The sequence below is a fragment of the Anoplopoma fimbria genome, chromosome 1 (assembly GCF_027596085.1).
Source record: "Anoplopoma fimbria isolate UVic2021 breed Golden Eagle Sablefish chromosome 1, Afim_UVic_2022, whole genome shotgun sequence".
Classification (NCBI taxonomy): Eukaryota; Metazoa; Chordata; class Actinopteri; order Perciformes; family Anoplopomatidae; genus Anoplopoma; species Anoplopoma fimbria.
This window is the reverse complement of record NC_072449.1, coordinates 9,991,280-10,003,941: the sequence shown is the minus strand read 5'-3', so window position 1 is coordinate 10,003,941 and position 12,662 is coordinate 9,991,280. Positions and strand designations below refer to the sequence as shown.

Below are 12,662 nucleotides of genomic sequence, written 5' to 3'. Positions count from 1 at the left end.
TCTACAACATCAGTGGTAAATGGATGGATTGTAACAATTTTTCATCTAACTTTTAGCAATAAATGTCAGTAAGATTATTTCCAAACAATTTCAAACTCTTTCTTTAAAAGTTTAGGGAACCGTATATTTTATTTTGTAGACCATAAAAAATAAATTACTCTCAGATGTGCATGGACAGGAGACCAAAATTAAAAATGTATGCCCAGATCATATACATGACGAGTGGATATTGTCAACAGTACAGTGCGCGCACACACACACACACACACACACACACACACACACACACACACACACACACACACACACACACACACACACACACACACACACACACACACACACACACACACACACACACACACACACACACACACACACAACCTTATTTTCCCCACAGGTCATTCTGAACTACCCATAGCTATGTGGTCTAGATTTAGAGAGAGAGATGAGATAGCTCCCTGTGTGCATTGATCCAAGGCCATGTATCAAAACCTGTCGGCTCCTCTGTGTGGGAGGCTGGGTTGTTTATGGGCTCCTGAACATAAGAGCACCAGGGGAATCAATCTGTCTGCTATTGGAGCGAGGCCAGGGCCCACAGCAAGAGCACAGCCTGAGGCCAAGGATGTCCACTACTGGGTTAGCAAGCAAGGCCCCATTGTTCCCATCCAGCTCCATGATTAATGGCTGTCTTTGGTCTGAACCCGAGTCAGGCCGGTAATCATAAATGGAGAGCCATGTGGGACAAGTCCGTTAGAAGTAATCTATCACTTTTAGAAACAGGCTACTGAGGTGGCAGTGTTTAGATGCCCAACCTGGAGGCGATGATCTAGACATTGGTAGAATACAAAAAAGTTGTATTGATCAAACGAGTTTGGCTTTAGAGAGGCAAAATATTTTACTTTGTCTTAACTTACATGATAGGTTTCAATTCAATCTTATGTTAGGAATTCATAGCTACAAGAAAGAATTATAATTAATTAATTTTCTCTAAATGCCGTATCATGGTATTATAGTATGTTGTGCTATAGTCCCCATTGTACAATCTACATCTCCGTTGGATAAAAAAAAAAAAATCTTTAAAAATACTTTTCTTCTAGACAATCTTCTTCATTACTATTTATGTGATGGATCAGAGTTATCATGTCAACATAAGAAATTATGGTTTACGACTTCTGGGTTAAACACCGCCAAGATGGCTGTTCCCAATGAGTTAAAGTGCATTCTTTCTATCAAAATGAACTTGAATTTAAAGGAGAATAACAATGAATATACCAGGCTTAAAACAAGAAAAACACAGCAACCAGAAGTACACAATGAGGAACTATACATGCATGCAAAGTAATGGTGGTGCATTGCAAAGAGCCAGTTGTTTTTCACAAGGATGATAATAAACAGCTTGAGGAAATTAAGGGACTGGATGAGGTTAAAGAGGGCATAATGAAAGTTGAGGAGTGAATCCAAATCACAGAGGATATCATAAAAAGCTGAAGCTAGTCAAAATAGATGCCAAAATAACTAACCATGAGAGCTGTTCCAGACGTGAGAACATTAGAATATACTGTCGGAGCAGAAAATCGTCAACCAAGATCTCCTTTGTGGAAAGGTTACCATAAAAAAGTCTTGACGTTCCCTGACAAAAACAACTCTTCAAACTGAAAGAGCCCACCGCACACTCATACCCCAACAGCTTGAAGATGCAAAACCAAGATCCATCCTGGGAAGCTCAGCTTCAAAACAAAGGAAACAATACTCCATCTGGCTTAGCAAAAAATAAATGTTTCCTTTTACTGGAGAAGCAAGTAAACCTGGACAAGCTTCAGAAACAGTAGAAAGCAGTTATAATAAAAAATACCCTTGCCAATATCCATGTCCACAACATCTAATATGTTTATTTCCAGAAAGAATAATGCTATTTTCCGGTCCAAATCTGAGAAAACATTATAAGATAAGGGGGAAAAAAGAGTTTAAAAATCCATTCAAATATGTATTTGAAGACTAGTCCTTTTAGATTTGATGTTGTTGATGTTAATGACTATGAAATGAACACTTTTCCAACACTAAAAAAAGAAATGATGGTTACATAATCAGTGTAGGCTTCTTTACATCTAAACCCTGATTAAAAAAATAAAAATTCAGGCCAAACAGAGAAGCAAATGGCCTTGAATCATATCCAAAGCAACTTGTCCACCTTTCATGTAGTTGCTAGTGAAATATAAGCATTTTGTGCTATTTCAATAACTCTTTGTGTTTCTCATGTTGCCTCAACATGCCCCACCACCAGAGAATTTTTCCGTCATTATGAAGCAGAATCAATAACCCATAGCCCCACCCCACTGCACTGTTCATTTACTATGGTTGCATTTCCAGATGTTCAAATCATGTCTGGTGCATGGGAGATATTCTCTCTTCCTGCTCATCATTTATATGTTAATTGTAATGTGTATTCCGTATCTTTAATGCCGTTACCTCCACTGAATAATTTTAATTAGCTTATCTTCCCATGGAGTGACATAAAATTGCTGTGAAGAAAGTGTGACATGGAATTAAAGCAGACTTTCACTTGATTAATTGTAACACTTTAGCACATCTTAAAACCACCAGCTGGTTCATGTTGTAATTGCCAACAAGGCCAGAGGGATTAAAAGAGTCAGAAGGGCACACATCATGGGGAAAGACAGGATGGAAGGTGGAAGTGTTGACTGCATTTTTAACAATAAACCTTTCTTTGGCTGCTGTACTTTCTTTTCTATCACTTATAAGTCTGTGTTTCTGTGTCAAAGGAAGTCCCCACAGTTTGATTCATTAAGTTATACTGCAACTGTTAAGGTGTCAATGCTCTTTCCCCTCTCCTGCTCCAGCTTGTCCACAGGGGACCTTTGGGCAGGCCTGTAACAGCCTGTGCCGTTGTCAGAATGGAGGCTCGTGTGACCCTTTGACCGGGAAGTGTTTCTGCCCCCCTGGTGTTCAGGGCCTGCTCTGCGAGGATGGTTTGTGCACATGCGCACGCACACGCACACACGTGTTAAAACAACAACCAGGCACTACGTTGGTGGTCCCAGACAATTTTTTAAAATTCCTTTTGCTCCTTTATTTGAAGCAATATTGCTTTACGGCCCTGTCACAGGCTGTGCGTCTGTTAGTTATAAGAAGTCCAATGGAAGTGATTACATCCTCTAAAATTGTTTAATTTGGACATTTTCTGAAAGAATCAAAGCAGAGTATTTAAAAAGACAGAAGCACAAATTTGAGAAAAGCCAGAAAAATAATTGGTCTTGCAAACTGTTGCTCGACACTACCACAGATCTCACAAGTCTTACAATTTCAGATAGGCACCCCAGTCACATGACTTTGACTATAACTATAATGTGGCTCTTCTCACAATGGAGCTTATTTTCCAGAAGTGGGCATCCATCCTAAAGTGTCATTGTTCATGTTTACAGGTTGTCCAAAGGGTTATTTCGGGAGGAACTGCAGAAAAAAGTGCAACTGCCCAAACAACGGACATTGCCATCGTCTGTATGGAGGCTGCCTGTGCTCTCCGGGACTATACGGACGCTTCTGCCACCTGCGTGAGTACCAACCCGACCTTATCATAATACCCACTGCATAATGGTGAAGATGATTATGATGATGATGATGCAATCCCAAATAATTAAATTATTCTGGCAAGTCATCTTTACAAGTTTACACCATTGATTAAAAAATACATTAGGATTATGTGAGATATGATCAACTCTTACGTGTAAGGTGAAACAAATGTATCACCAAAAGGAAAATAAGATAAAATAAGATAATCCTTTATTAGTAAATTTGCAAAAAAATTAACACCTAATTTAAGATCATTGCTGCTCATTTCGGTGGATATTTGATGTAAAGAAGTAAAATTAAAAGATCCAAACCATCAATGGTAATCTTTAGGTATGGTGACATAATGATGATAAAAATACAAATGAATAAATCCTTCTCGGGTTCATTAACATGCTGTGTGCATTTTGTTAGTTTTTTTAATATGCTACTGTGAGATTAGGCTACATTTATTACATTATTTATAAATTATGTACAAATTGTACAAATACTGTACATAGAGCCTAAGCTTCCTTTCAGTGTCATGTTTTACTCTTCATCGCTGGCTGAACTTAACCGTTTTGACGGTGGCACCAGGTGAGACGGCAGCTCTCGGGGGAGCCAGTGGCCCTCTAGTTTTCCCTCAATAAGGTGGACCGCCAAAGCGAACTCCTCATTGTCCAACATGCCATCCCCATCTACATCAGACAGCCTCCAGATGTGAGCAAGCACAGAGTTGGGCAGAAGGGTGGTGGTCATCCACTCTTTGACTTTGGTGCCGCTCAGTTTGCCCCCGTTTGGACTGAGGTTGAAGAAAATCTCATCGTACTTTGGCTTGTACCTCTCCACCGCCCACTCGTCAAAGTATGTCTCACTGCTCTCCTCGTCTCTTTTGAGTTCCTTGAAAGGATCTCTCTTGTAATGCTCGGGCCTGAATGTTCCCAAAAACTCACCGTCCAACACACCAGGGAGGGATTTCTTTATCAGTTCTTGTTGTTGAAGTAAAGGCACCAGGTTTGCTATGTCAGTGGTCAGGAGTTTATCCAAGGAGGCCATCAGACTTGGTTTCAGTGTCTTGAACTTTGAGAAATCTTGACCCAAAAGTTTCTCCTGAAAAGGTTTACAATCACATGTTAAGCTCACAGAACACATTTAGGTGAATACATTCTGATAATATTATATTTAGACAGCAATTAAAAAGTAATGTTCCACCTGCATCTTGGTGCAGTCGGGGAAGTCGCCCGCTGGGACTCGCTGCTGTTGCTGGATTTTGGTGAAAATCACCGGAAGTTGGTAAATCAGATTGTGCTTCTTGCTTTCTTTGCAAAAAATTGTTGGCATCTCCTGTTTTAGATAGCTGATAATATGAGCATGTGCCTAGGAGGGGAGATAAAATAATCATCAAAACTGCATCTCAATTTGTAAATACTTGTATGTAAAAAATGGCATTGAATTGAACATATGAGATATCTTACCCTTACTAAGCGTGCCCTCTTTACCAAGTCATTCAGCTTGCGTACTGCAGCATTGCGCGGCAGGTTCCTTATGTCGGCCAAAAGATCCTCCTCCTCAAGCTCTAGCAGCTGGTAGTGGTCACATATCTGCCTGGGCTCTGACCAGAAAGATCCAATGTAAACCTTCAAGATTTCGGGGGTACGAAAGACTTTCCCCAGCGACCACATGAGGGAGCCGTACACTCTCATGAGCTGCTGCGAGTCCACCCTGTCAGCTTTGTTGAGAACGACGCGCAGCTTGTCCTCATAGCCGCAGAGGGCCCCAAAGGCCCGAGTGAGCTCATCAGAGAACTCTAGTCTATGTGCATCAAACAGCAGGATGATTCGATCCACACGCTCTGCAAACCAGCGCAGCACTGCTGGGAAGTCGTAGCCTGGGGATAAAGAATGAAAACACTGGGGATTTTATTAAGACAGTATGTGATCGGGCAAGCCTCACTGACTCAACACCTAGAGGAACATACATATCCCAGAGGCCCCTCACTCTCAGTTACACCCACAGATTAATGTGTTCATAAAACAAATCGAAGACTGCTTAGTTACTCACTGCTCGTCTCCACCCAAATCTTTCATCTCCACCCCAACTTTCATCTGCTGTGCTTCTGGCTTCAAGTGTTCAAATATTATTTTATTGCCTCTGCAATGACTCTTCTCTTACCAGGAACGTCAATCATGATAGCAACAATGCTTTCCAACTTTCTAAAACTGAATATATGAAAGTAGAAGAAGATCCAATTATTCTACTGAAAGGAAATTAGAAAAGTATTCTGTCTCACCTCGACTCAGTTTTCTTTTAGCAGCGGTTAAGATGCCCGGTGTGTCGATAATGCTGATGCTCTCGAGGATTTGATTTGGCATCTGAACGCACTGAAACCTTCAAAGAAGAAAATGCCTCAACATAAAGCATTCAAAACAACCTCTTTACTATTTCCCCCTAGCCCTTATTTATTGAATACAAAGGATAAAATAGCTTTACCCTGCAATGTTTGTTTTAGTACTTCTAATCTAATAAAGGCAGAAGTATTCAAATATCTCCAAGTAAAGGAAAAGAAAGAGGAATATCTTCCCTTCCCCCTCTCTCTTTCAGTCTGTTGATTCCTACAGCATCACCTGTTCAGAAAAGAATTTCCAAATGGGTCGAGGTGGCGAAAGGGCTTCTTCGGGTCCACTGTGAGTGCATTGCCAGGGATGACTCCTTCCACCTCGCCATGCATGAGGGCAGTGAAGCAGTCAGTGGTTGGCTCTGGCCCAACTCTGCTCCCAGGAAAATCTTGTTCTATGAGATATCTGAAGTCCAAACCACCAATAACAACATTATTACCCTCAGCACATCAGTTAAATACATTCAGCAGAATACATGCAAAGATCTGCAGTTTTAAAAAAGTGTGGATGTTCTGATTCTTACCTGACAAAAGTTGTCTTTCCTGTTGAGTACTGACCCATCACCAAGACCATCGGTTTGTTGTCAAACTCTGCGTCCTCATAGCTCGGAGAATGAAAGTGATGGAAGGAGTAGTATTTCTCTATCGGTAGCAGCCTCTTAAAATAAAGATTCTTCAGCTCCTCTGTCACTAAATTCACATCCCCCAGTGTTTTAGGGTTGCTCCTAAGCCTCCGAATTGACATGGTGATGAATCTTTGCTCTTAATTTCTCGGTGTGAAAGCTGTTCACTCTTCTAAGACCAAAACCGAATAATGGAAGAATGTGCACAAGGAATATTATCAAATTCTCACAGCTGTCTGCTCCATCCTGCAGCGGGACATTAAGAGGGTGGAGAGGGTGTAACCAGAGCCTGCAGCTGCACCTAACATAGAGCCAATGTCGAGAGGGACAGGGTGGAGTGGAGTTCAGTTTTGTTTTTTTGTCGCTGAGTAGGGAGAACCTTGGCTAAATTCATGCAGATTGTTCTAAACACAGAGTGATGATGTGGCAGTGCTTCAGTCTTAAAAGTCTTTCATAACACTTTTCATCAATTTGTTCAGTGCTTCTACTAATGTGATTAAGTCTGCAGAAATCTACAGACAACACAACAAAGTTCGTAGGACAGATCTTGCCCAAATAGTCAGCCTGGTCTCAAATTAGATTAGTATTATACAGCAGTAACAATGAATGATGCACAATCTTTTTGAATGAAGTTCTATGAACCAAGTCAAACAGGAGGCAGCGGTCACATGACTTTAACTTGCAGATGTATTATGTTGTGATAACATGGTGGTTGGGTGTGTTTGTTTTGGCTCATAGTAAAATGTAATCTGATAGTAGAGGTTTTATTTGAACATTCTTTTCTTAATTAACTTTTACCACCTTCGCTTTAACAAACAAAAGTTGCTATGATAATTTACTTTCTTTGCTTAACTTCAGATTTTTTTTTTATGGCTATATGTTTTGTAAAATCTCATAAACAGTGGTGGAAGAAGTATTCAGATCCTACTTAAAGGCAGATTTTCCTTAAAAAACAATGTATAAACTCAAAAATAGACAAAAATAATCCCTCTCAATTATGTATTATGACCTACTAGAAGTGTGTGGCCGTGTCTGCATCTGCAGAGACCCTGTCCTCTGCTTGTTTTTTCAGGACGTTTCTAGGCGTCAACCTCTATAAAAACGTAGCGACCAAGTGCCAGAACATAGCCGCGGATCCAAGAGGAGGCCACTGCAGACCAAACTGAAAAATAACAGTGAGACAATCAGACAAAGCTTATTCCAAAATGGGAGTGAATCTGGGGTTGTCTTTCAGCAGCTAGGGAGCTTCATAACCTTAACTGTGGTCAGGGAGCTTGCACTTCCGGTATTGTTGGGCTGGTTTGGAGGGGCCAACTTTGAATGATGGTTTTCCACATTGTAAACGACAAATCCTACTCATTGTTCCTTTAAAAGTAGCAACACAAAGGGTAGAAATACTGTTACAAGTAAAAGTCCTGCTCAAAACCTTGTTTAAGCAAAAGTAAGTCATTCAAAATGAAAGTACTTATTGTGCCATGAAAGGGTCATGATTAGTGTTTTGCTTTATGGTGTGTCTGAATTGATATTAATACTGCATAAATGTGTGAAATTTGTTTTCACTGCTGTACGGTGTACGGTGTCCCTGTCCTGTGAGAACCATGTATCTCTAAAGGAAAACAGCCCTGTGTTCGGCTTTGTGACAACGCATTTTGCAGCCCCTCCAAGGGTTTAAATAGCTTATTTAGCTTAAGAAGTATGATCATTTTTTTTCAACCCTGAAAGAAACATGATTGACAACTAACTACAGAGTAAAAACACAATATTGGCCTGTAAGATGTACTTACATTTTCTCAAGTACTGTAATGTACCTAGTTGCATCCCAACAATCATCCTGAGAACATTGTCGACCTAACTTGTGCTTTTTGTCTGTTTTCAAACGGATCTCGTCCGCCCCTCAGCTTGTCCCAGGTGGACACACGGTGCAGGCTGTTCCAAGGAATGTGACTGTGTTCAAGAACATTCCACTGGCTGTGACCCCAAAACAGGGAGCTGTTTCTGTAAGGCTGAATACCACGGCCCACAGTGTGAGAAAGGTATAAGCTCTTCTCAAAACACCCAACTCATGTATTTAACTACTACCTCAGCATGCAGCTTCAGATTCTAAAAAAAATGAATGGTTTAGATTGGTTACATTTCCTCCACACAGTTTTTAGGTAAACTGCCTAACTCGCAATTCTCAGCCACAAATGGATTTAGTGGACGTATTACTGTGTTGAACATTTCACAGCTTGAAACATCATTAAAGTGTATTTCCTGGTGCAGCAACGTCAGCAGCTGAGGGGAAATACACTTTGAGCCATGCAGCATCCTTGCAATGCCATTTTAACTGATTGGTCTACAAAGAAAAAGCAGTTTAAGACGTTTCTGTGATTGCTCCTAGAGACAGTGATCACAGAATCAAGTCAATCGCTGGTTAAAATCCTAATAACTTGTCACAGAATGTTTGGAAGTGTGCGTTGAGATTGTCCGTTAATGTTTCCCACTTTGGTTGTTGTTATGTGTTTATGTCCCAATATAGAATGTGAGCTTGGCTTCTTTGGTGCAGGCTGTGAGCAGCCATGTGACTGTCCAGGTGGAGGGTCATGTGACCCCAAGACCGGAGAATGCAGTCAGCGCTGTCCTGCAGGCCTTCATGGAGATAAATGTCAGCTGGGTGAGACAAAGAGCTGTTTTAACGCAATTTACACTGTGCGTCAAACTAAAAATTAGTTAAATATTGTTGCATATTGCATATTGTTTTTTTTAACTTTTCAAATATTTTAAATACATTACTGTTAATTTATGACTCCCCCCCCTAAAATCTCGACTCCACAGCGCTCTCATGTGGCCATAAACTTTAAAGTGAAAGGATCATTGTCTTACTTTACGCATATTTGTGGTTATGTGAAGTGCGTGGGCTTCTACACCGACACGTGTCTACATGTGTGGTTATTGTTTGCCTACATCATGTGTAAATGTGTGCCCTTTCTGATGTTTTGAGTTATGGGTTTCGGAATGTTTTCAACCTTAGTCACAATCTTTTCCACTTCACCTATAAATCTATCTTTATTCTTTTATATTCATTCTCTGCTGCCTTTGATGGATTAAGTGGATTTAGTTGGTGACATAAATTACACTTTCTATTTTAATTCACCTGGTCAGTGCAGGTGTTCACCCAAAGATATGAGTGTGTCTCCAAAGCAGAATGTCCTCTGTCTGTTTACTCTGCTGCTTGACAGAAAGCTCAACACTCTGTGTGGTGACCTAGAGTGATACTGAATATTGTTCAGGAGCTTCTGGTAAAAACATGACTCTGTGTCTCCGTGGAGTTGACTAGCAAAGCAGTTTAACAGTATGTCAGCACTAATGCACAGTCCAGGCCTCGGCTTGCTGGGTTTGTCAAAGCCAAATAAAAAAAAAAGGAATCCACATCTTCTGGATTGTATTTATCTTCAGTTGCAGGCCAGGTCATGACAGGGGTAATTTACTTCAGTTACTACTGCAGTGGCTTTTTGGCAGAGGCTGAATAAATAAACAGAAAATGATTGAGTATTTCCCAAAATTTTAGTTCTGCAGTTCTCCTTTTGCAATGCTATGCAATCCGGTCTTGTATCTTTTTTGTGTGCAACTGATGCTTCTGTTTTTAATGTTTGAATCTCTTGTGTTTTGCTAGCCTGCCAATCACAGAGCTATGGCAATGGCTGTCGTCTGACCTGCTACTGTGGAGGAGCTGCTTGTGATCCTGTAACTGGACAGTGCATATGTCCTGCTGGGAAGACGGGACCCTCCTGTCACGAAGGTTTTTTTTTTAGTTTTGTTTCTTATGTTCCATTGAATTTCTGTATTAGCTTTAGGACATTTTAACCTAATTATGCTGAACTGTTCGCACTCACTGACCTCAGTATTATCATAAGCCCACCGAACCACCAGGACGTTTGTGTTGTTTGTTGCCTTTTTAAACCGAACCAATTCCTTCGCTGTGTAGCTTACTTGTCATTTAATACATTTTATCCCCCAAAACATCCAAGCATAAGTGGCATTAGGACTTAACAGAGAAATAACTAACATAAGTGGCTTACTGCTTCCTAAATCTGAAAAATACTTGGTGCTCCCCAGACTGCCCTGATGGATTCTTTGGGTTGAAGTGTCAGTCACCATGTCCTAAATGTGAGAACAGCGGCTCCTGCAACAAGCAGACTGGAGTGTGTGACTGCAAACCAGGATTCACGGGGAACCTCTGCCAAAATGGTGAGTTATATATATATATATAATACATATTTTACATTATTTTTACACTTTTTACATTATTTTTGTGTAGTTTACTAAAGTTTAATTTATATTTTATATAACAAAATATAAATTATTTGATATAATATATAATTTATATTATTAAATGAAACATTTACTAACAATGTGTTAGTCAAAAAGAGTGGATCACTAAAGCATTAAACTATAAATGTCGTTTTGTGTACAGAGTGTCCCCCAGGTTTCCATGGACCAGGCTGTTTCAAGCGCTGTTCATGCCACCCGGATATAACTTGTGACCCACAGACTGGACGATGCATCTGCCCTCCTGGCAAAACAGGCCATGACTGTGCAACATGTAAGAACTGTAATTATCCTTATTTAAAAAATCATAATGCACCATTGAACATATCTCAACATTTGTTGACCTTCATAGCATGCAAGTCTGGTTACTGGGGCCATGAGTGTCTCAATAAGTGCCGGTGCAAAGAGATCTCCCTGGGCTGTGACCCGGTCACCGGTCGGTGTGCGTGTGAGGCCGGCTTCACTGGAGAACGCTGTGAAAAGAGTAAGTTTACTTCTTAAACGTCACACATTTATCTACGTCACAAGATATATTTTAGTACACACTGCCCCCATGGGGTGATCATCACGTATAACAATCTTTAGAGCTCATTTACAATCCTGAAAGTAATTTCCTGAATAATTTATTTTATTATAACATGTTTTTATTTCAGTGATTTCTGTATATTTCCCAGGATTTGGGATTATACTATATATTAAGAGATTTAAGTAGTTTATGTAAAGCTTCTACATTTCTGGATGTACCTCCAGGAGCTCTATTTAGTACAACATGACATAACTCAAGATAGTATTCCCTGTGAGACAGAGTTTTTTTAAGCTGGCTACATTTGGTTGAATGCTTAAAATTTACAATATAGTTTTGCTAAATCCCTCTTGATCTGCCTCTCTCATTTGTTCACGGACAGGGTGTGTGAATGGCAGTTATGGGCAGGACTGTTTCCAGCAGTGCCAGTGTGAGAACGGAGCCCTGTGCGACCATGTGAGTGGAGCTTGCACATGTTCACCTGGATATGCTGGCACTTACTGTGAAAAAAGTAAGATTTCTTTTGTTTCATATAAGTGAGTACTATTCCTGATGGAATCTTATGTGACAAAGTGAAGCCATATCAACTTTTTTATATTTTTTGAGTCATTTGAACCTTTAATCAGAGTTAGAGACATGAAAGATTGATTTAAGGTGCATTTGGCACTTTTTATTGAAGTAATATGAACAACAAGGTTACTATCAATGTACAAGAGAGCATTTTTTGAAAGTCCTGTGCACCTTTTACTAAAATGTGTGTTTTTGTTTCCCTTCTACAATTATAAAACCTTTGGAAAATATAGTGTTGCTATTTTTTCTTAAGACTTAGGACACTCCTCTCCATAACATATGAAATCACTGGTCTTAATACACTAGAGGGCGCCGCAGGACAACTTTCTGAATCACAGTTTGAGTGAATCTTCACACAGATTTAATGAATCGTCAGATTGTCCATGAAATGTCATAAGCAAAGCCATTTTAAAACCACACAAATCCTTATTTATCATTTTGGAATAGATGGACTGTATTTCACAGGCTGCAGTCTTTTCAAGCATCCTGCCTCAGGAAACCTTTCATGTAACAAATATTATTCTCAACATATTTTTACTGAACGACAAGACATACCAACGTAATAGTGCAATAGATTTGTTCTTGATTATAGTCTTTTGACTTGAAGTGGCCTCGTGTTATTACAAAGTTCAAGATTTAGTGTAAGTGTACTACCAGGCCCAGAAATTCATACCAC

At 40.0% G+C, this 12,662-nt stretch overlaps 2 protein-coding genes across 2 annotated transcripts in view; one reads left to right on the top strand and one right to left on the bottom strand.

Moving 5' to 3' along the window:
* megf6 (multiple EGF like domains 6) overlaps positions 1–12,662 on the top strand; it is a 53,144-nt gene that overhangs the window by 25,545 nt on the left and 14,937 nt on the right. Inside the window, exons 15-23 of the mRNA XM_054619220.1 lie at positions 2,862–2,990; positions 3,444–3,572; positions 8,484–8,618; positions 9,104–9,238; positions 10,238–10,363; positions 10,681–10,812; positions 11,039–11,167; positions 11,246–11,377; positions 11,799–11,927. Coding sequence (XP_054475195.1) covers positions 2,862–2,990; positions 3,444–3,572; positions 8,484–8,618; positions 9,104–9,238; positions 10,238–10,363; positions 10,681–10,812; positions 11,039–11,167; positions 11,246–11,377; positions 11,799–11,927 — 1,176 coding nt within the window. The remainder of the gene's footprint in view (positions 1–2,861; positions 2,991–3,443; positions 3,573–8,483; positions 8,619–9,103; positions 9,239–10,237; positions 10,364–10,680; positions 10,813–11,038; positions 11,168–11,245; positions 11,378–11,798; positions 11,928–12,662) is intronic.
* Positions 4,024–6,707, bottom strand: LOC129107769 (EH domain-containing protein 2-like). Its single transcript, XM_054619344.1, has 6 exons — positions 6,487–6,707; positions 6,192–6,368; positions 5,858–5,955; positions 5,043–5,455; positions 4,780–4,944; positions 4,024–4,677 (listed from the first exon to the last, which is right to left on the bottom strand). The coding sequence occupies exons 1-6, from the start codon at positions 6,705–6,707 to the stop codon at positions 4,117–4,119; spliced, it is 1,635 nt and encodes a 544-aa protein (XP_054475319.1). The 3' UTR covers positions 4,024–4,116.

Coding starts and splice junctions, on each gene's coding strand:
- LOC129107769 (XM_054619344.1), bottom strand. CDS start 6,707: ATGTCAATTCGGAGGCTTAGGAGCAACCCTAAAACACTGGGGGATGTG. Junction 6,369..6,486: donor GGAAAGACAACTTTTGTCAG/GTAAGAATCAGA, acceptor TTTGGACTTCAG/ATATCTCATAGAACAAGATT. Junction 4,678..4,779: donor CCGACTGCACCAAGATGCAG/GTGGAACATTAC, acceptor AAACCTTTTCAG/GAGAAACTTTTGGGTCAAGA.